General features: G+C 38.5%; 5 protein-coding genes across 5 annotated transcripts; all 5 read left to right on the top strand.

The window, feature by feature from the left end:
• The first annotated feature begins 1,278 nt into the window (after positions 1–1,278).
• Positions 1,279–2,981, top strand: LOC145230696 (actin, muscle). The gene is made up of 5 exons (XM_080096195.1): positions 1,279–1,538; positions 1,601–1,925; positions 2,008–2,169; positions 2,257–2,448; positions 2,519–2,981. Exons 1-5 carry the CDS (start codon positions 1,407–1,409, stop codon positions 2,842–2,844), a joined length of 1,137 nt encoding a protein of 378 aa, XP_079952321.1. The 5' UTR covers positions 1,279–1,406; the 3' UTR covers positions 2,845–2,981.
• A 2,395-nt stretch (positions 2,982–5,376) lies between these two features.
• On the top strand, positions 5,377–7,108 carry LOC145230697 (actin, muscle). The gene is made up of 5 exons (XM_080096196.1): positions 5,377–5,639; positions 5,699–6,023; positions 6,101–6,262; positions 6,384–6,575; positions 6,649–7,108. Exons 1-5 carry the CDS (start codon positions 5,508–5,510, stop codon positions 6,972–6,974), a joined length of 1,137 nt encoding a protein of 378 aa, XP_079952322.1. The 5' UTR covers positions 5,377–5,507; the 3' UTR covers positions 6,975–7,108.
• Positions 7,109–9,390: 2,282 nt separating this feature from the next.
• LOC145230695 (actin, muscle) lies at positions 9,391–11,599 on the top strand. Its single transcript, XM_080096193.1, has 5 exons — positions 9,391–9,653; positions 9,713–10,037; positions 10,116–10,277; positions 10,602–10,793; positions 10,872–11,599. Exons 1-5 carry the CDS (start codon positions 9,522–9,524, stop codon positions 11,195–11,197), a joined length of 1,137 nt encoding a protein of 378 aa, XP_079952319.1. The 5' UTR covers positions 9,391–9,521; the 3' UTR covers positions 11,198–11,599.
• A 1,887-nt stretch (positions 11,600–13,486) lies between these two features.
• On the top strand, positions 13,487–15,243 carry LOC145229411 (thyroxine 5'-deiodinase-like). Its single transcript, XM_080094750.1, has 5 exons — positions 13,487–13,684; positions 13,939–14,023; positions 14,089–14,214; positions 14,480–14,668; positions 14,749–15,243. Exons 1-5 carry the CDS (start codon positions 13,540–13,542, stop codon positions 15,011–15,013), a joined length of 810 nt encoding a protein of 269 aa, XP_079950876.1. The 5' UTR covers positions 13,487–13,539; the 3' UTR covers positions 15,014–15,243.
• A 330-nt stretch (positions 15,244–15,573) lies between these two features.
• Positions 15,574–21,207, top strand: LOC145229314 (notchless protein homolog 1-like). The gene is made up of 13 exons (XM_080094629.1): positions 15,574–15,660; positions 16,971–17,149; positions 17,209–17,343; positions 17,433–17,515; positions 17,589–17,745; positions 17,827–17,961; positions 18,022–18,177; positions 18,258–18,440; positions 19,319–19,423; positions 19,486–19,583; positions 19,645–19,747; positions 20,365–20,492; positions 20,594–21,207. The coding sequence occupies exons 2-13, from the start codon at positions 17,006–17,008 to the stop codon at positions 20,604–20,606; spliced, it is 1,440 nt and encodes a 479-aa protein (XP_079950755.1). The 5' UTR covers positions 15,574–15,660; positions 16,971–17,005; the 3' UTR covers positions 20,607–21,207.
• Positions 21,208–21,245: the final 38 nt, after the last annotated feature.

Genomic DNA, 21,245 nt, shown 5'->3' with positions numbered 1-21,245 from the left:
ATTACAGTTCATGCTGTTTTGGGGGGTTGCAAATGTGTATCATATTGGGGTTCGACGAAAGGTTGCAAAAATTGGGGTCCGGTACCTTAAAAAAGGTTGAGAAATAAGAACCACTGCTGGTGTAAACCCATCTCGTCGTTTATTTACTCGGGTAAGGTTTCGGCCCGAATTTTCTTGAAAATTCGGCCGAAACCGAACTTTTTGAATGCATGAATTTGTACCAAAACTGTAAATATCGGCATTATTAAACACCATGAACTAACTATTTTTTGCGTCAGTAAAATAGAGTCACGTTGTTTGCAAATATTAGAAGTTAAGCAAAGCTTACGCATTGTGAAAGTCATTTTGGAGTGTCACAAACCAGTCCACCGCATCAACAACAAGGTTCAGTTGAAAACATCAATCAGAAAGAGGATTTAAGATTCGGCCTAATTCGGCCGAAGTGAATACCCTTTAATTCATGCTTATAAGTTTGGTATGAGTGTATGCAGCACCATGCATCAAAAACAGCACAGACAACACAGCAGTTAAAACGTAAACCTTTAATCCCTTTAGGAAAGGAATTGTGAAAACTACAGTTGGTTAGGCTCCAAGAAGCTAAAATTCCGGACAGAACGAGAAAGTTATTTCCGGACAGAGATTTTAATTCCGTACGTGTTCGGGAAATTTCGGACGTCTATAGTTATGTCAAATTTGTCGATTGTAAAGTTTTGACGTGATAGTAAGACTTTTCAAATTTGAAGGTTATTTACGCAACTAACGTATAGCGTAAAATGGTATGTGTCTCTTAATTCCATTCCCAAAATCGTAATTATGCACGCACTAATCGACAAAAAAGTTTCTTTTCACGAGTTTTCGCTCTGTGTATATTGGGAAGCAAGCTGTTAGTAAACTGTGCTAGATGTTACTGAAATGTGGAAATATTGATTTTGGAACTTGGCAGTAAGTCAAAATTATAAGGAAGCATTTGTTATGCGATATCAACTATGAACATCGATTAAGATTGAACACTTTCAAAATACTATCCAGGTGTAAAGTTGTATCAGAAAACCCATGTACGAAAAACTAAAAACGTCAATTTCCCACTCTCAGTAAACAACTTCACAGTTTGTTATAGAAAACATGTGACCTAAAGCTGAGAACAGAGCATGCGTGACATCGCGCCCTGCATTCCTGACAGCTGATTGGAATGACGCCTTATATGGTTGCAGTCGCGAACAGCATTTGTCACTTTCATCGCCTTGGTTGTCGTATATAACGATCACCGCACTAATGGTTACAATCACATCTCACAAGCAACTAGCATCAGCACAAGCTAACCTTTCTATTCAGCAGATAGTAAAGAAGATAAAGTGGTTCACAAACTTTAATTTGTTTGGTTTCAGAAAAATCAATTTTCAAAAAAGATGTCAGATTCCGAAGAAGATCAAACCGCACTTGTCTGCGACAACGGATCGGGATTGGTCAAATCCGGTTTCGCTGGTGATGACGCACCAAGAGCTGTTTTCCCATCCATTGTTGGACGACCAAGACATCAGGTAAGACAAATATAATAAGATAAAATTGCACGTTCCAAAACTAATCATTTTGTTGTTCACAGGGTGTGATGGTCGGTATGGGTCAAAAAGACAGCTATGTCGGTGACGAAGCACAAAGCAAACGTGGTATCCTCACTCTTAAATATCCCATCGAGCACGGAATCATCACCAACTGGGATGATATGGAGAAGATCTGGCATCACACCTTCTACAACGAGCTCCGTGTCGCACCCGAGGAACATCCAACCCTCCTCACCGAAGCCCCACTTAACCCAAAGGCCAACCGTGAAAAGATGACTCAAATCATGTTTGAAACCTTTAATGTGCCAGCAATGTATGTGGCCATTCAAGCCGTGCTTTCCCTGTACGCATCTGGACGAACCACAGGTAAGACAAAGTTTAGAAATGAAAAGAAATGTAACATTCAGCAAAGTGACATGTTATTAATTATTATTTTTGTCTTCTTTAGGTATTGTTCTTGATGCCGGTGACGGTGTTTCACACAACGTTCCAATCTACGAGGGATATGCGCTCCCACACGCCATCGCGCGTTTGGATTTGGCCGGACGTGATCTAACAGATTACTTGATGAAGATCTTGACTGAGAGAGGATATTCTTTCGTCACAACAGGTTCGAAAATACTAAATTATACTTTTATTTTAATTGTCATTTGTGGAAGTCTGATTTTTCCGAAAACTAACCAATGTAATAATGCAGCTGAACGTGAAATCGTTCGTGATATCAAGGAGAAACTTTGCTACGTCGCTCTTGACTTCGAACAAGAAATGGCAACCGCAGCTTCATCAACCTCTCTTGAGAAGAGCTACGAACTTCCCGATGGTCAAGTTATCACTATTGGTAACGAGAGATTCCGTTGCCCAGAAACACTTTTCCAGCCATCATTTATTGGTACGTGCAAGTTTGCTTGATGTATCGTAAGTATAAAATTGCTTTTGTAACGCTTTTGCCGCGTTTGTAGGTATGGAATCTGCTGGTATTCATGAGACAACATACAACTCCATAATGAAGTGTGACATCGACATCCGAAAGGATCTTTACGCCAACAACGTCCTCTCAGGAGGAACCACCATGTATCCTGGTATCGCCGACAGGATGCAGAAAGAGATCACTGCTCTTGCTCCAAGCACAATGAAGATCAAGATCATCGCTCCTCCAGAGAGGAAATACTCTGTTTGGATCGGAGGATCAATCCTTGCATCTTTGTCCACCTTCCAGCAAATGTGGATCACCAAACAAGAATATGATGAAGCCGGCCCATCGATTGTTCACCGAAAATGCTTTTAATATTTTAGCACCAACATCTTATTTTTTACTTGCATTTTGCAACTTTTAATGTTTGGAATTACAATTTATTTGTTCACAAAAACGAAGTATGTCGAATCGCATAGACCTAAAACGTAATAAATTAGAAACCCTTAAAATATTTTGATATTTTGGGTATGATTGAAAATATATATTCTTTTAGTTGCTGTTAAAACATTTGGTATGTGTTGTCATGATATGCTAGTGATTACAGTAAGTCACTTCCACCGGCATCAGAAAAATAGATGTTAGTCGATTTTCTAAGTTTAGTTTAAACAATGACTGTTTTGATTAAACAACCGACGTACAATAATCGGTATACAACAGTGTTTTTTTAAGGTGTTCGAAACGGTCCCCCAAATTTCTCCAGCGGTTTCCCAAAAAGCAAATATGGCTAGTTTTTGGTATTTAAATGAAACACTTGCGGTCTCTTAAAACTCCTTAGCGGTCACCGAAACCAAACCTTAAAAAAAACCTGGGTATACAACATAAAAGTTGCTGTATATAAGGACGCCAAAGTCCTAATCACAACTAATAGGCGACAAGCATCAGCACAAGCTAATCTTTCTACTCTTTGGGACATCACATCGGACAATCGGTTTTCTTTCAGCGCCAAACATTTCAATTGGTTCAAAGACGTTGATTTGTTCAGATTTAAATTACGCGCGAATGTCATTAGTTAAACTCAGTAATAATGCAGAATAATGTTTCTACCCCACGGATCCGGTATTTGTTAAAAACATATTTAATCGTTAACACTAATTAAGCGATAACTAACCACAGAAGTAAAAACAACGAACAAGGGCTATATGTAACACACAAAATTACCGAGATAAAATATTGAGGAAAATACGAAGAGTAGGCTATCCTAGAAAATTCACAATAGATTTATGATGTAGCCCAAGGCCTTCCTGACCGGTAGTAAAAGTAAGAATTGATACATAGCGCAAATTTTTGGAAGACTTCAAACGAAAAAGAATCAAATAAAATGCAAAAACTAAAAATGAACGTTTTATGCTTTTGACCCTGGTGGTTAATTTTGTTCCTTTCGCCAATTTGTAGTTTCATTGTGGATCAATACAAGGCTGGATTGGTCTTTTGATAAAGTGGTCAATTTCTTAACGTATCAAGGTAATGGGGGATACCACGTACAGAAACATATACTAGCCGAATGGTCAGTGGTGATCCAGTAATTAAATGTGTCTTCAATTTGACATTTTCTCGTTCACATATAAATAATTCAAGAAGGCAACAATAATTCCAGCTTTAAGGCTTTTCCATCGTGATTTATACAAGTATAAACACAAGTAACGAATCAGTTAAGAAACGTTTTTTCTTCCGTTCGTACAAAAACATTTGCGTTTTTATAACAATTGAATAAGTGTATTACATTTCTCTAAGACAGGGATTTTCAAATAAGAGACCGACAAATTTTGGTCTCGGAATATATATAGATATGCAAAAATAAGTATAAACGTTTGTCAATTTTTCTGGTTGCTCGACTAAATGAAAGTTAATGTACGCTAGTAGAGTGCTTCCCTTCGTACAATTTCTAACATTATGTGGTTTTATAGCAAGACATAGTAAGAACAAAAATGGAAAAAAACATTTTTTTCACTTGTTAACTGTATCCTTCGTTTCGATAAAACACACATCCGATACTACCAGTGTATTCAGCTTGGATTTCCTGCAGTCCAGAACATTGCAACGGGACTGTTATAAAAACAATAAAAAGTTTGGAGACCATACAAAGGTAAAGATACTGACACAAGAACGCACGACAGACAAAGTTTGCGCAAAACCGATAGATAACGCAAAGAGCACAGTTATTAAATTAACAGTGAGACTCGGATAGGGGTCGGAACTAAATTTAACGTTTGCATCTAAGTCTATAAGTTTGTTTTATTGAATATAATAGTAGTGCAAAAAACTTTGCTTCAACCTAAACCATCAGCATTTTCACCTCATTTCCTTTCAAATATTCGAAAACGCTCCTTGTGCTATCCATCGTCATTAGCAAAATTGTCCAATATCGGGGCTTACGTTAATAGTATTTCCTTGTTCAAAATACATATCACATTGGTTTAGGAAATGCACTTAAAGAGTACGTTCATAGGTCCCATGATCAAGGTGTCCTGCCTACCGAAACGGTAAATCATGGCATTATAAAACACTATAATCCACTACACATTTCGTATAGTTGTGAATACAGATAAACAGCCTATAAAATCAAACATTTTCAACACTTTTAATCATGGCAAAACGATATGGCTGAAACCGTTTCGTTAAAACTAAACCCATTAAGTGTAAATATATATGTTTCAAATCAAAAACGACTTCAAAGTTTGTTTACGAGAAATATGAAATCGGTCAGACAACAGAGCACGCGTGACATCGCGCCCTGCATTCCTGACAGCTGATTGGAATGACGCCTAATATGGTTGCAGTCGCGAACAGCATTTGTCAATTTCATCGCCTTGGTTGTCGTATATAACGATCACCGCACTAATGGTTACAATCACATCTCACAAGCAACTAGCATCAGCACAAGGTAATCTTTCTATTCAGCAGATAGTAAAGAAGTTAAAGTGGTTCACAGAGTTAGATTTGCTTAGATTTAGAAAATCTAATTTTAAAAAGAAAAGATGTCAGATTCCGAAGAAGATCAAACCGCACTTGTCTGCGACAACGGATCAGGATTGGTCAAATCCGGATTCGCTGGTGATGACGCACCAAGAGCTGTTTTCCCATCCATTGTTGGACGACCAAGACATCAGGTAAGACACAAAATAACAAAAACGTACAATTAGAAAACTAATCATTTGATTGTTCACAGGGTGTGATGGTCGGTATGGGACAAAAAGACAGCTATGTCGGTGACGAAGCACAAAGCAAACGTGGTATCCTCACTCTCAAATATCCCATCGAGCACGGAATCATCACCAACTGGGATGATATGGAGAAGATTTGGCATCACACCTTCTACAACGAACTCCGCGTCGCACCCGAGGAACATCCAACCCTCCTCACTGAAGCCCCACTTAACCCAAAAGCCAACCGTGAAAAGATGACTCAAATCATGTTTGAAACCTTCAATGTGCCAGCAATGTATGTGGCCATTCAAGCCGTGCTTTCCCTGTACGCATCTGGACGAACTACAGGTACCATATACATTTTTATTTTATTGTGAATTGATTAAAACGTCACGTCCGATTTTTACTGTTGTATGCTACTTTAGGTATTGTTCTTGATGCCGGTGACGGTGTTTCACACAACGTCCCAATCTACGAGGGATATGCGCTCCCACACGCCATTGCGCGTTTGGATTTGGCCGGACGTGATCTCACAGATTACTTGATGAAGATTTTGACAGAGAGAGGATATTCTTTCGTCACAACCGGTACAGATTTACTAAGAAATGAAACATATTTTAACGAAAATGTCATATTTAAAGAGTTTCTGATTTGGTATTGTTATTTCCTTTAGAATCGCATACAACCAAAACTATAATCTATTTGCAGCTGAACGTGAAATCGTTCGGGACATCAAGGAAAAACTTTGCTACGTCGCTCTTGACTTCGAACAAGAGATGGCAACCGCTGCTTCATCAACCTCTCTTGAGAAGAGCTATGAGCTTCCCGATGGTCAAGTTATCACCATTGGTAACGAGAGATTCCGTTGCCCAGAAACACTTTTCCAGCCATCATTTATTGGTAAGTTTTATGATATATGTTCAAACATAACAGTAAATGTGAGGTTTTGTAACATTGTTCCTCTGTTTGTTAGGTATGGAATCTGCTGGTATCCACGAGACAACATACAACTCCATCATGAAGTGTGACATCGACATCCGTAAAGATCTTTACGCCAACAACGTCCTCTCTGGAGGAACCACCATGTATCCTGGTATCGCTGACAGGATGCAGAAAGAGATCACTGCTCTTGCTCCAAGCACCATGAAGATCAAGATCATCGCTCCACCAGAGAGGAAATACTCTGTTTGGATCGGAGGATCAATCCTTGCATCTTTGTCCACCTTCCAGCAAATGTGGATCACGAAACAAGAATATGATGAAGCCGGCCCATCCATTGTTCACCGAAAATGCTTTTAATATTTATGTCTTAATTTTTGTTGCTAATTTGTTATTAAAGTTGGAATTGCAATTTTTTTTTTCACTTACACCAAAATTATGTCGAATCGCTGCAACCCAAACGCAATAAAATAAAAAAAAACCATGAAATTGGATATTTTTGCCATATTAGGAAACTTGATTTCATTTTGTGCGAACAGTTGGTGCCGTTGATCATGCGTTGTTGCGTGATTGTAGTAGGTCATTTCACCGGTTAAAAGACATTGCAGGCCATTTTTCAAGGTTTATTTTGGTCAAATCTGTTTTCATCTGAAAATCAACGTAAAGTAATTTATAACAATATTACTCACAGCAAGGCCACGAATAGCTTTTTTGAATAAGGCCACAAAAAGTCGGACCTCTTATTTTCGACAAACAGCAAATAGTTGGTACTTGAAACAAGAAAAAATGTTCTCGATAAACATCTGAATTTTATGTTGTTTGATATGTATTTACGTTGAAATTAATCCGAATTATGTTGCTCCAATAAAAACGATCGTATAATGTACCGAAATATTAGAGTGGCGTGGTTGCAAGCACAACACCTTAGCGAGTTTTGCCCCTTTGTCCACACTACCGCTCCTTTCCAAACATTTTGTTGAAGCCCCTTAAAGTTAATAATATGTTTAGACTAGAGTAGGCTAAACCAACAGTTCTATAAGACTGCGGTTGTCAACCTTTTTTTATTTTATGCACCCCTTTGTTTGATATTCCAAGCCGAATTCTACTACCGAGAAGTTGGAAAGTTCATACAGTTGTAGTTATAGATGTACACCAAGAAGAGTAATTCAGCTAATTGATGAATTGTTTATGCTTAAACAACTGTAACTTTTTAAAACATCATCCCAAAGTCAATGCCAAATTATTAGCATCCATATGAACTGACATTTTGTTCAATCGATAAAAATGATTATTCAATTTTCTTTAGAATTCCCACATTACAAGTTAAAGTTTCCTAGTAAAAGTTCTTACCTTTAGTGGGAAACTTATGCCGTTTGAAAGCCCTTGTAACACTTTCTTTTGAGTGTCAATGACCAAAACACGAATACTGCTTTCAAATCACTTAATTGCTTGGTTCGGACAGATTTCGGTTAATCCTGTTTTTTCTGCAAAAAGAAAGAAACGAAACCATTAACATCCGAAAGACGCACTTAAAAACATAACATTAGGTGCTTAGCAACCGTTTTTGCCACAGGGCCTTGCCCATTTAAATTGAATATAAAAGGCCAAACAAGTTCTGTACAAAAAGTAAATTCTTCCAGTTAGATTTGGAATTAACCCTGAACAATGAAAGTTAAAGGCCTTGGCAGCCAAAGAAATCAGTAATATATGATTTGCTACCTGCCATTAAAAAAACTACTTGCATTGTATTCAATCTTATTTCCTTGCCTGGACGTTTCGATACATTTACTTTGCATCTGTCAGAAAAATCGCCCAAGTACCACGCACGAAGGTAACTTACAAGTTAAAAAAGAATTCAGACAAACACAACAAGCATGCAGTTGATGTCATCCAATAGAACGCTATATGTCTCGTTGATTGTGAAGTAATATGGCAATTGTTATACGCTTGCTTCAAAACAATTTAGTTCCCAATGGTTGGTGAAACTCAATTTAACAACGCAATCACTTGAAAAGTTTTGATAATCGTGTAAAAGTTTGTGTGAACACAACTCGTTGATTTTTTACGCAATTGTCAGCATATCCTAAACATACTGGGTTTTGTTTGTATGTAATTTCAAATAAAGATATAGTTATGTCAAGTTTGTCGAAGGTTAAACTTCCACTTAAATCTTTGTTAGGTTTAGTCTAAAGTTGCGGAGATTTTTAGTTGATTGTTGTTAATCACTTTTTTTGCAAACTACAAGTTCACAGCTTAAAAGTCAGACTTTTTCAATCAAAGGTCATTTACACAACGAGGGTAACACTGGCATGTGTCGTGTGATTTACTTCCAAAAATCTTAATTCTACTCGCAAATTTTTTTCCAAACAAAAAACTCAATACGTCAGTAAACAGTGCTACATGTTACTGAAATGTGGAAATAGTGGTTTCCAATGCCTTTAGCAGCTGGTCAGAACTATAATAAAGAATTGCTAATTGATGAAATAGTTATCAACATCGAACAACATAAACATTTTCTAAATGCTTCTTCCAGGTAAAAAGTTATGGTTGAAAAATGCTTTAGTAAAAACAAAAAACATCTATTTTCCTATTGTCAGGATCTGGAAGAACGTCGTAGTTTACTAAACATGTCACCAAAAAACAGAGCATGCGTGACATCGCGCCTTGCATTCCTGACAGCTGATTGGAATGGTGCCTAATATGGTTGCAGTCGCGAACACCATTTGTCACTTTCGTCGCCTTAGTCTCCGTATATAACGACCACCACGCCGAGGTTACAATCACATCTCACAAGCAACTAGCATCAGCACAAGCTAATCTTTCTATTCAGCAGACAGTAAAGAAGATAAAGTGGTTCACAGACTTTAATTTGTTTGGTTTCAGAAAACCTAATTTTCAAAAGAAAAGATGTCAGATTCCGAAGAAGATCAAACCGCACTTGTCTGCGACAACGGATCAGGATTGGTCAAATCCGGTTTCGCTGGTGATGACGCACCAAGAGCTGTTTTCCCATCCATTGTTGGACGACCAAGACATCAGGTAAGACACAAAAAGATAAAACTGTACGTTTAAAAAATTAATCATTTGATTGTTTACAGGGTGTGATGGTCGGTATGGGACAAAAAGACAGCTATGTCGGTGACGAAGCACAAAGCAAGCGTGGTATCCTCACTCTTAAATATCCCATCGAGCACGGAATCATCACCAACTGGGATGATATGGAGAAGATCTGGCATCACACCTTCTACAACGAGCTCCGTGTCGCACCCGAGGAACATCCAACCCTCCTCACTGAAGCCCCACTTAACCCAAAGGCCAACCGTGAAAAGATGACTCAAATTATGTTTGAAACCTTCAATGTGCCAGCAATGTATGTGGCAATTCAAGCCGTGCTTTCACTGTACGCATCTGGACGAACTACAGGTAATGTTCTAATCTTCTGAATAAACATTACTTTCAGTAAAATGTCTTTTCAATAGCCTAATACTGTTTATTTCTTAGGTATTGTTCTTGATGCTGGTGACGGTGTTTCACACAACGTCCCAATCTACGAGGGATATGCGCTCCCACACGCCATCGCGCGTCTGGATTTGGCCGGACGTGACCTCACAGATTACTTGATGAAGATTTTGACTGAGAGAGGATATTCTTTTGTCACAACCGGTACATAGCACAAGAAAAGATAAAAAAAAATATTTGTGTAAAAATGGTTTCAGTGATTGGCCTTTGGTAGTAGGAATGGGCCAAAACTGCAAATGTTCTCGTCACAAACATTTCCAATTTCTCTCTAGGTTTGTAGCTTTCCAAGGTCCCTTACACCACCAGCGGTTTATTACGCTTTAAAATCGCCAGAAGTACGCCGAGCACCGAGTATCACAAACAGCGATGCTCAGTACCGAGTACTCGGCTTTTGGCTCGGCTCGGCTCATCCCTATTTGGTAATATAACTATCTTTGAAATATTTAAATATCTGTGATTCATTCGCAGCTGAACGTGAAATCGTTCGTGACATCAAGGAAAAACTTTGCTACGTCGCGCTTGACTTCGAACAAGAAATGGCAACCGCAGCTTCATCAACCTCTCTTGAGAAAAGCTACGAACTTCCCGATGGTCAAGTTATCACCATTGGTAACGAGAGATTCCGTTGCCCAGAAACACTTTTTCAGCCATCATTTATCGGTAGGTTTCAGTTGTGTATGTTCATAGCTACATTAGTATAACTAGTAATATTTTTTGACTTTGTTTCTGTGTTTGTAGGTATGGAATCTGCTGGTATTCACGAAACAACATACAACTCCATCATGAAATGTGACATCGACATCCGAAAGGATCTTTACGCCAACAACGTCCTCTCAGGAGGAACCACCATGTATCCTGGTATCGCCGATAGGATGCAGAAAGAGATCACTGCTCTTGCACCAAGCACCATGAAGATCAAGATCATCGCTCCTCCAGAGAGGAAATACTCTGTCTGGATCGGAGGATCAATCCTTGCATCTTTGTCCACCTTCCAGCAAATGTGGATCACCAAACAAGAATATGACGAAGCCGGCCCATCAATTGTTCACCGAAAATGCTTTTAGATTCGAACTGTCTGATCAACTCTGTTTCTTCCCCGTTCCCCGAAATGGTCACTGAGTTTGCTTTTAAAATACAATAATAGTTTTAATTTCCATATTTATTGCAATCAATTTTCGACTGACTTTTCATAAATAATAAACCTGAAATATTATTGGTTTCTTGCATCTTTTTGTTGTCGAAAGATACGGTCTCATGTTTGTTTGATGAAATGAGCAATGCGTTCAGAAAAATATCCCCGACCGGCAAACATAACTCAAAGGTATTTGTTGTTCGTTGGCCTTGTACTAGTTGGACCAACGGCCAATTCAAATTGGATTCCGCTGTCACTCCTAACGTATAACTCAATGTAAAATGCGTTGTGTTGTTTTTTGGCATAATACAAATACAGCGTAATTACGTTTAAATGTTGCGTATGTTTGTGCTGAAGAAGAATCGTGCTGAAGAAATCGTTTTGTAAATATTTAATATTGTGCGGTTACCAGCCGTGCAAATGTAAGGGTAATCCCCGTCTCGCAAGGTAGAGCTACTAACACTGAGCTTCACCTTTGGCTCGACCTGGGAACTTCTGGTAGGTGGCGCAAAAGAGCATACGCGTTTATGGTGCTGTTATAGCAATTTGGGTTTCCGGTAAGAATAATTGCTGAGTCAGCACCATAAACGCCTATGCTCTTTTGCGCCACCTACCAGAAGTTCCCAGGTCGGGCCAAAGGTGAAGCTCAGTGTTAGTAGCTCTACCGTCTCGCAACGTGGCAAGACGGCTGCGAGCAGCTGATGGCTGTTATTTTGCCCTGTTGTGGCAGGACCTTTTTCCACTTTTGGAAAAAAGATTTGAGGTGTGGTTGCAATTGAAATACTTACGGCCTAATTATAAGTTGTAACAGTTAGATTTTTGGTGTATGAAATACTGATGTAATATAAAAACAGGGAAAAATTTCGTTTTGTGTCTGCTTTCACTAGATTTTGTGTTTGAAGTCTAACCAAATACCAAGTTTTTTTATTCCTTATTTTGGTAAATGTTAGGGTCATGTGTATTGTTCAAAAATAATTATAAAACGTTACTTCACAATTCGGTTGTGACAATCAACTGTTCTTCCATCGAAGTACGTTACACTGAAAGTGATTTTAGGCAGCCACGACTTATGTTCTGGGCGTTATGACGATTTTACTTGCCGGCTATATATAGACGCTTCGGGTTTTACGGAAATCGCAAATCGTCTATATATTAACGCTTAGGGTGGAAAGAGTTAAGCACGGCAGTGGTGGTTTCAGTTTTCACCTTTTAGCTCATTGCAACGTTTAGCGCTTTGAGGGAATACAGACTATTAAAGTCACATGAGTTATCTGATGATAATCTTGTTTACATTTGTTGCAGTGTTCTAAATCCGTTTTGGTAGCTTCTGGTCAGCACCAATTCTCCTTTACGCTTTGTTGCACGTTTCAGCATCTGCGTGTAAACCTTCTGTTTCCGGTTTCAGGATTTTTCATCGAAGTTGTTTTACTGCGATAAATGCCTCCTGATACAATCTTTTTGGTTGTTAAAATTCATTTCGATTTGTACATTGGCAATAAGCAATGTGACAGAAGAGTGTCGATGACAGTGAAGTACTCACTCAAGCTATGGGCCTACAAGCACCCTTCTCTTACTCAAACAACTAACCATACATCACTTAGTTATAGTATGTGTTGTTGTTTTTTAATACAATGCATATAGTCGACAATGTGCATTCCAAAGGGTTTGGGTAGCGTAGTCTTGTCAGCTACTTTCGTCATAGATAGGTAATGCTACGTTTTGGAAAACAATAGATCTGTTGCGTTCATGCAAATGCTGTTCGTGCATGTGGTTTGTTTTGTTGATAATCATCAAATATATTAACGTGGTTCCGGTTTTGCGTGGGGCAGGCCTGCTTATGCACGACTTCCTTACAAAATCTTCACAGGTTTGGTTTGCCAGAAATAAACTGCCTTAGGCAACGCGTGGCCGAACTGTCAGTATAAAATTTGATAATCGTCCCGTTCGTGGAATGATCGGGTTTAACACATAGTTTGAAATAGTTTAATGTCAGTAGTTTCCACGATATTTCAGTACAGGTGTTACTTAACATGACATAGTGAATGTAGCAGGTTTGCAAACAGAAATTACAGCACACGAAAATGTTTGCACTGTGTCACGGCTGTTGAATTCTACTTGATTCAGCAAATAAGGTGAACGCCTCGGCGCTGAACAGTCAGAAACGGTTAGTGCTGTTATTGAGAAATTGGGAATAAATTTCGTTGTGCATTTTTCAGTTTTTATTAAGCATCAATCAAATTGCAAGTGCGTTTTGAATTGGATGTGACTGGTAACATGCCTGCTGAAGGGCAGATTTTTAAAACCGACTGGGACAACGTGTTGTGGTGTCGATTTCTCTATAACATCGCGTTCTTTGTTTCCAAAGTTCTTCAGGAAATACGAGATGATTGCTACAACTGGATATGCAACCAGTTTTCAGGTAAATTGTATTAATCATTATGTCGGAGTAATCAACCGGAGCTGAATTTGACATCCTAAGTTGGGGTTAAACATAATTCGGAAAGTTTCAATAAAATTGCAATATACGTTTCGTTTTATATGATCTACGAAATAAACAAAATACCAAAAATGCGACAGTCCTTTCACAATCATTGTACGCCAGGCCTATTGAACGCTTCAGGGCTGATCCCAGTGTATGTTCATGTTACAATCGGCTTACTTTTCTACATAAAGATCCCCAAAAACGAGAAACGTCAGCAAGAACAAAGGAAATCATGATGAAGACTAATGTGGATTATCGCCAGCAACGAATCTTTAAGTAAACGGACAATGACGTTATTTCGGACGAACTTGTTTTTTGCAGCTAAAACTTTTTTTTTGCAGCTCTTTCGCTACCTTGAAAATGATGTTTTACCAATATGTGTTCGTGGACATGAAACGTACAGCAGTGAAAAACGGCCCGGCTCCAAACCCAAAGTTAATTCAGTACGACAATCTCGAAAGCATTAAGTAAGTGGTAAATTTTCTATTCTTGGCGCAATTAGCCAAAGATCGTTTGTAGTTTGCTGGGTGACCTGCTAGAGTTGCCTTGTCAAATGTACAAACAATGTTTTCCGAACAGTTAATGATTGAAAACTACGTATGCAAGTAGGTCATGTGTTAATTAATTGTGAGTCAGTGTTGAATAATTATAAATGGAATGTAGGTTAGCTGCCACGTTTTCATATTTTCTTTATCACTACAGCGTATTTGAAAATATGCTTTGATGCTTAAGACTTTCAGACTTAATGAAGCCAGGGCGCCCGCTGGTGGTGACCTTGGGATCGTGCTCCTGACCTCCATTCATGTCGACTCTGGATCTTTTGTGTCAGATGTCTGATACATACAAGGATAGGGCCGACTTCATTATCATTTACATCGAGGAAAGTCACGCAACGGACAGCTGGTCTTTTGAACAAAACAAGTGAATACTTTTGGTTTTCATGTCAATTTTGCTCAAGGTATTTTATGTGACTGTGGTCATTTTTTCAATGACTGTTTCAGACACAAAATCACAACTCACAAAACTCTCGAAGATCGGCAGATAGCCGCTGAAATTATGAAAGAAAACCTAAGTGCCGATGTGCCCATTTACATTGACCCTATGTCCAACGAAGCAAATTACTCATTTGGAGGAATTCCGGAAAGAATGGCAATTATTACAGATATGAAAGTGGCTTACATCGGTGGAATGGGTCCATATGGATTTGACATTTCAGAAATGAAGAACCAACTCGACACTGTATTGTCGCATTGTGCTTCCTCATAACTTTTTTTCGAATTTGTAATTGTAAAATTTCTGTTGATGATTGATTTTATGATGTGATACGTTTAAAAACAGTCAAACGTTTTGAGGTTTTGTCCAACGTGTGACGCTAACTTCCAAAAGCAAATAAAGGAAGATTAGCTGATAGAAATGGATGAGAAGCAACATGCAACTTGTTGATTGTTTTAAATGTACTCATTTTGCAATAAAATATATGCTATGCTAATTTGTAACATGGCGTTTGTTATGTTTTGTGTTTTAATGTGATAATTGCAACAAATCAAATTATGCGGTCTCTTCCGGTTCGGTTTTTGTGGAAACTACGTTTGTCATAGAAATCAAATTAACCAACATTTTATGTATTAAAAAGTGCAGATACATACTCTTTAAACAGAGTTGATTCATATTAGTACGGTTTATACTCATAATGAGCAGGACTTCGAAATAGCCAGGTAGAAATCTGTAAAAATGATATATGACGCAAAAGGTAATGATTTCTATGTTGTCTTGCACACACGTGCGTTTGTGCGTTCTTCAGGGAAAAAAACATAGTTATTTGTTGTTACTTGAAGAAGGTATTTGATGGGACAAAACTGGTTTTGATATACAAAAGTTGTATATACTGCAGTTAAAGCATTAAAACAGAGCAGGTAATAGTATAAATTGTCTACCAAGCGCACCTAAGGCACCCCTGCCACGAGTGACTGTCTGCAGAACATGGCAGTTCCCGACGAGATCTCGTGCGTGCAGGACCCGTAAGTTCGCGTGCAATACCAATTTGAGCGGGCGCAAAGCAAGTAAAAGAGGTCAAGACTCAAGATGACCCAATTAAATGCCTTTGGTGCAAAATTTTCGCGTTCAAACCACAAAACTTGGCGTGCAAAATTTATAAAAAAATCGCGCGTGCCTCTGCCACACTCTGCAGACTGAAAGGCACCTCTGGCGCAAACTGACATAGTTACGTATTCAGCATACCGTATACGTAGTTCATGTATTTACATTGCATGTATTAAGGCCCGTCAGGCGATAAAGAATTGTTACCTTTGGTCAAGAAAGTCCACTTTTGTATTGCATTTTGTTCACCTGCACCGGTCCTTTACACAACAAACTTAGTAACAATTATGCGATTAGTGCCACGAAAAACACCTAGGTTATCTATAATTATGAAAAAATCAGCTTTCATTTTTATTGAATTGGCAATGAAAGCTATAGTAGTAAAATAGATGTAAATTGGCCGATGAAACGTTGTTTTTCAGTTGTTGTTGTTTGAGAAGGATTAAAAACACACTATGAAATGATGTCACCATATGGTGCTGCATCAAAGAATGTAATCTAAAATGTAAGATTGTTATGTGGTGCATCTAAAATATACAGGATCACTTGGTGCATTATTAACACAGCTTGGCGCACCTTTATAACACTTGGTGCACCTTTCTATCGCTTGGTTCACATTTATATCACTTGGTGCATCTTAATATAGCATGGTGCACATTTATATCACTTGGTTCACCCTTATACCGCATGATGCACCTTTATATCGCTTGATGCACCTTTATTTTGGCCGGTGCAACTTTGTTTTGCTTGGTGCACCGGTATATGTGAACCAAGCGATTATAAAGGTGCACCAAGTGATATGAATGTGAACCAAGCGATAGAAAGGTGCACCAAGTGTTATAAAGGTGCGCCAAGCTGTGTTAATAATGCACCAAGTGATCCTGTATATTTTAGATGCACCCGATTGTTATGTTATTTCATTGCAAACTTTAACCCAAACCCTAATAGCCCTAACCATCAATAGTAGTTCACTTTAAAAATTGATGCTGATATTATGAAAATTTATTGCTGTGGTGAAGATTTACAGCTCCAATGTAGTATAAGTATATCAGTTCAAATTTCTGTAATTATCTGGCTACAATTGTATTAGAAATTGTTTTAGATTTAGTTTCTTTTTAAATTGCAGTATAGCCACATTGCTAACCATTAGGAGTTGTTAAAATGGATGTAGAAAATGAACCAACCCGTAGTGCTCTTGTTCAAATGTGCAATGAAGATGGTGAAGTGACTGGCCCACCATTTGATGTTCCTCTGTCTATAACACCTAATCAGTTGCAGCTGCTTTGTAATTCAATGCTAGAAAATGTAAGCATTTTCAATTGGAAAGTGTTTATAGATTTGTATCAAAATGGGATTTATTTTAGGAAGAGGAAGCTCCATATGCCTTTTATGTGAATGAAAAGGAGATTCTAAATGATCTGGAAACTGTTGTAAAACAAGAGAATGTATCAACCGAGTCTGCTATCAAAATAATCTACCAACCTCAGGCTGTATTTAAGGTGGTTATGTGTTTTTGTGATTTGGTGCAGAAAAAGTGTCAGCTTACATGTTTAAGTTTAGATTTTTACAGTTGCAATTAAATTTATAGGTAAGAGCCGTGACTAGATGCACATCATCAATTGAAGGACATGCTGAGGCTGTGTTGTCAGTTGCTTTTAATCCCAATGGAAAGTAAGTTTTTGGCTGTGTTTGAAAATGGGAGCTATTAGTAACCATCTATTTGAAAATGCCAATCGTTTTTAAGATACTTGGCCAGTGGTTCCGGTGACACAACTGTTAGATTTTGGGATCTAAACACGGAAACCCCTCATTTTACATGTAAGGCACACAGACACTGGGTTTTGTGTATAGCTTGGTCACCTGATGGAAAGAAGCTGGCATCTGCCTGCAAGAATGGACAGGTATTGTGTATTTTGGATTTGTAATAGTATGAAAAGAGACCTGTTTGCTATTGAGGATCTCGTAATTACTTGTTTGTCCAGGTTTGCATTTGGGATCCCAAAACTGGAAAACAAGTTGGAAAGACAATGAGTGGACACAAACAATGGATTACACACCTTTGTTGGCAACCCTTGCATTTAGATGGATCATGCAGAAAACTTGCAAGTGCATCAAAGGTATAATTTCTTGACAACCAATTGCCTTTACACTTGTATTGTAACTTACTATTTTAACAGGATGCAACGATCAGGATATGGGATGTGGTTACTTGTCAGACTCTGTTGAATTTGTCAGGACATTTACAGAGCATTACTTGTATCAGATGGTCTGGTGAAGATTTAATATACAGCTCCTCTCAAGATCGAACTATCAAAGTCTGGAGGACATCCGATGTCAGTTACTCATGTTGTGTATTGCTTGTGTGTATTTTGTATGTTGAAATGACTTGTTAAATTTTTGTATTTACTAACAGGGAGTTTTATGTCGAACACTTCAAGGGCATGGTCATTGGGTGAATGTTTTAGCTTTAAGCACAGACTATGTGATGAGAACTGGGGCATTTGACCCTGCATCAGCTTCAATTGTCTCCTCAATGTCAAATGATGCTGCTGATGATTTACAAAAGAAAGCGAAGCTACGTTACAATACATTAAAGGTAAATCAATTGAAAAGAGAAAAGCTGTTACCTATAATTGCAAACAGCAAGTTTTAAAAATGGCAGATTGTACAGTTTGAGTCAAAATTGTCAAAAAAATTGACTCCAGAAATCCTATGTCCAATGACCTTCTAACCCGGGGGTTCCCAAACTTTTTTGGTCTGTGGCCCAAATGTCTATTTCATAGCGATTCGTGGCTCACCATGTGCTGTAAATTTGGGCACAAACAATTTCTATGAAAATGTAACTCAAAAACAGGCGTAATGGTTTCTAGCAATTTATTTATAATGAGATACATTATAATTCCTTTTAGCCATATTTGCAGCTAGTAAATTTCACTTTATGTTTCTGAAAAGTAAGCTAGTTCAATAAATTGCTACTTCTCAAAAATCTCCCTCACAGCAGCTAAAACCCATTGTTAGGAGACAATGACCTTTCTTGCTAAAAATTATTGTTTTGCTAATACTGTTTTTCAAAACAAATCGCATATTATAATATCTACAGTATTACAAGACAGTAGAATCTGTTCAAATTGCTCTGTGGCCCATTAAAAATGTCTTGGTGGCCTAGTACTGGGCCATGGCCCACAGTTTGGGAACCACTGTTCTAACCGCAGGAAAAAGTACATCCTTGATTTTCAGTGGGCCGATATTTTAAGAAGTCAGCTTCAAGAAGTTTGATAATGCTGTATGTCGAGCTTTCTATCTTATGACTTTGCAACCCTTCTAAATGGCGAGAAGCAAACTAAAGTTTAACAAATTTAAACTACATTTGTATGTTTGGTGCTAATGACACCTAATTGCAGTAACAAACGTATTTACGTTGCTTACAAATATATATTTGTTTCATGTGATATTTACAAGCACTTTTTCTTGAAGGGTGGTGGTACTGAAAGGATGGTTTCAGGATCTGATGATTTCACCCTCTTTTTGTGGAACCCATCTGAAGAAAAAAAGGCTCTTGCCCGAATGACTGGTCATCAGGTAGGTTCCATGAATCCATCTTACTTTACCAATTACTTTTTACAACCAACAAATTTTTAAAGGCCTTAGTAAACGACGTCCGCTTTTCACCCGACGGTCGCCTCATTGCATCAGCGTCATTTGATAAATCTATCAAATTGTGGGATGGAAAATGTGGAAAGTGGGAACGCCTGGTGTGCTCGATTCTGGTTTCTTTGTTCTACTTTCTATATGTTTTGTAGATTTTTGTCATCGCTGCGGGGTCATGTCGGATCAGTTTATCAAGTAGCATGGTCGGCAGACAGTAGGCTTTTGGTTAGTGGAAGCGGGGACAGCACTCTCAAGGTTTGCCCTGTTGGGTTATATTTACTTCGGTTGGTAAAAGAGCACATAGCAATTACACAGAACAATCGCGCTGCAGCTACCCACCGTGTGTGACCGGGGGATCACCATGGGCGCCGGTACGTAGGGGCAAGAGGGGGTACTTAACCCCCCTGGAATTTCAAAGTACCGCAAATATTTTTTTTCTCGAAAAACGTGATGACTCAAAAACGATAATGCTTTAAGAAGGGAAGTTGAGATAGTCAAAGCAAATGTCTGAACAAGCGACTTTGTCTGTACTGTTTACGTGTCTGGTGTTGTTTTTATAGCCTCTCCCGTTTTTATGTTTTTTAAACGGACAAAATGGTTCATAGTTGCGTGGCTGTACGGGGATTTTTCATGTTGACGCAAATCCACGGCATATATTTTATGCCATGTGTACATAATTCTTTGATATAGTAATTTACCCCTGCAAGTGTGTTTTTGTCAAAATTTGAACCCCCTGGAAAAATTTCTTCCGGTGCCCATGGAGATCACCAGAGAGTTGTGTTACCCTTGTTTGAGTTGTACTTCTGTAAGGAATTGTGTTTAAACATGAATTTCCATGCAAAAACGTTCTGTTGAACGTATTTTTCTTGCAGGTTTGGGACGCACACAAACATAAGCTTTTGTTAGATTTACCAGGACATGCTGACGAAGTTTACGCTGTTGACTGGAGTACGGACGGGCAGCGGGTCGCCAGTGGGGGAAAAGACAAAGTTCTGAAAATGTAGGTTGACAAATACCAAAACCTAGCGTTGTACGTGGAAGCTGTCTATCTCGAAACAAAGCTTTTAAGTTAATTACCTTTTATCTTGTGTTCTTTTATAGATGGCGTAAGTAGATTCTACCACTGCAGTTCTCTCCCAGATAACGGGAGCAGGATGTCAGAACAAAACTGAAAGTGTGAGTTGAGAACATGATGGACAGTGGAAAACTACGGTTTAGCGGTGCATGAGTGGTGCTGACTGTCGTCGTTTGTGGTGGATGCCATGTCACAGACGTTCGCGCGTGCCAAAACTATACAAGCCGCGTACTGTGTTGTTAAACCTGAAGTCATATTTATCATGACTTTTGCATCTGACCATAAAGTTCTTCGCAAATTGAATTAAGGTCGTAAAATACACTTACAAGATTGTCATCTCGGCTTGGAAGCAAAAAAATCGAAAACCATCCCTTGCACCTTAGTATAATAAACCGCACAAACATCCTTTTTCGCCGTTCACGTAGGTGTATGCATTGGGGCCCATTTCTGAATTTTTTGACCGGGTTCCGTAAGAAGGATATTGGACTGTAGAAGTCTGAGGAAAAATGTTACTCCTTGTATTGTAAGGAGTCTGACTCTACATCCACGTGGTTACACACGCGTATTATTTGTTCTACTGTCGTACACATATAACAATCTTGATCGGTATTAAATCTTGTTTTTAAAGCTGAACAACGTACTGCTGACATAGAATCTTTAAAAGCCTGTATTTGGTGT

This window comes from Phallusia mammillata, chromosome 5 (assembly GCF_965637545.1).
Source record: "Phallusia mammillata chromosome 5, kaPhaMamm4.hap1.1, whole genome shotgun sequence".
NCBI lineage: Eukaryota > Metazoa > Chordata > Ascidiacea > Phlebobranchia > Ascidiidae > Phallusia > Phallusia mammillata.
The sequence above is the reverse complement of the archived record's forward strand: the minus strand, read 5'-3'. Positions and strand labels throughout refer to the sequence as shown.

What these genes read in the sequence shown, in the direction of transcription:
- LOC145230697 (XM_080096196.1), top strand. Translation starts at nt 5,508, where the DNA reads ATGTCAGATTCCGAAGAAGATCAAACCGCACTTGTCTGCGACAACGGA. An exon ending in CGCATCTGGACGAACTACAG is followed by an intron (nt 6,024 to 6,100) that starts GTACCATATACA and finishes ATGCTACTTTAG; the next exon opens with GTATTGTTCTTGATGCCGGT. An exon ending in TTTCCAGCCATCATTTATTG is followed by an intron (nt 6,576 to 6,648) that starts GTAAGTTTTATG and finishes TCTGTTTGTTAG; the next exon opens with GTATGGAATCTGCTGGTATC.
- LOC145230696 (XM_080096195.1), top strand. Translation starts at nt 1,407, where the DNA reads ATGTCAGATTCCGAAGAAGATCAAACCGCACTTGTCTGCGACAACGGA. An exon ending in TTGGACGACCAAGACATCAG is followed by an intron (nt 1,539 to 1,600) that starts GTAAGACAAATA and finishes TGTTGTTCACAG; the next exon opens with GGTGTGATGGTCGGTATGGG. An exon ending in TTTCCAGCCATCATTTATTG is followed by an intron (nt 2,449 to 2,518) that starts GTACGTGCAAGT and finishes CCGCGTTTGTAG; the next exon opens with GTATGGAATCTGCTGGTATT.
- LOC145230695 (XM_080096193.1), top strand. Translation starts at nt 9,522, where the DNA reads ATGTCAGATTCCGAAGAAGATCAAACCGCACTTGTCTGCGACAACGGA. An exon ending in TTGGACGACCAAGACATCAG is followed by an intron (nt 9,654 to 9,712) that starts GTAAGACACAAA and finishes GATTGTTTACAG; the next exon opens with GGTGTGATGGTCGGTATGGG. An exon ending in ATATTCTTTTGTCACAACCG is followed by an intron (nt 10,278 to 10,601) that starts GTACATAGCACA and finishes ATTCATTCGCAG; the next exon opens with CTGAACGTGAAATCGTTCGT.
- LOC145229314 (XM_080094629.1), top strand. Translation starts at nt 17,006, where the DNA reads ATGGATGTAGAAAATGAACCAACCCGTAGTGCTCTTGTTCAAATGTGC. An exon ending in GCTTTTAATCCCAATGGAAA is followed by an intron (nt 17,516 to 17,588) that starts GTAAGTTTTTGG and finishes ATCGTTTTTAAG; the next exon opens with ATACTTGGCCAGTGGTTCCG. An exon ending in TACGTTACAATACATTAAAG is followed by an intron (nt 18,441 to 19,318) that starts GTAAATCAATTG and finishes TTTTTCTTGAAG; the next exon opens with GGTGGTGGTACTGAAAGGAT.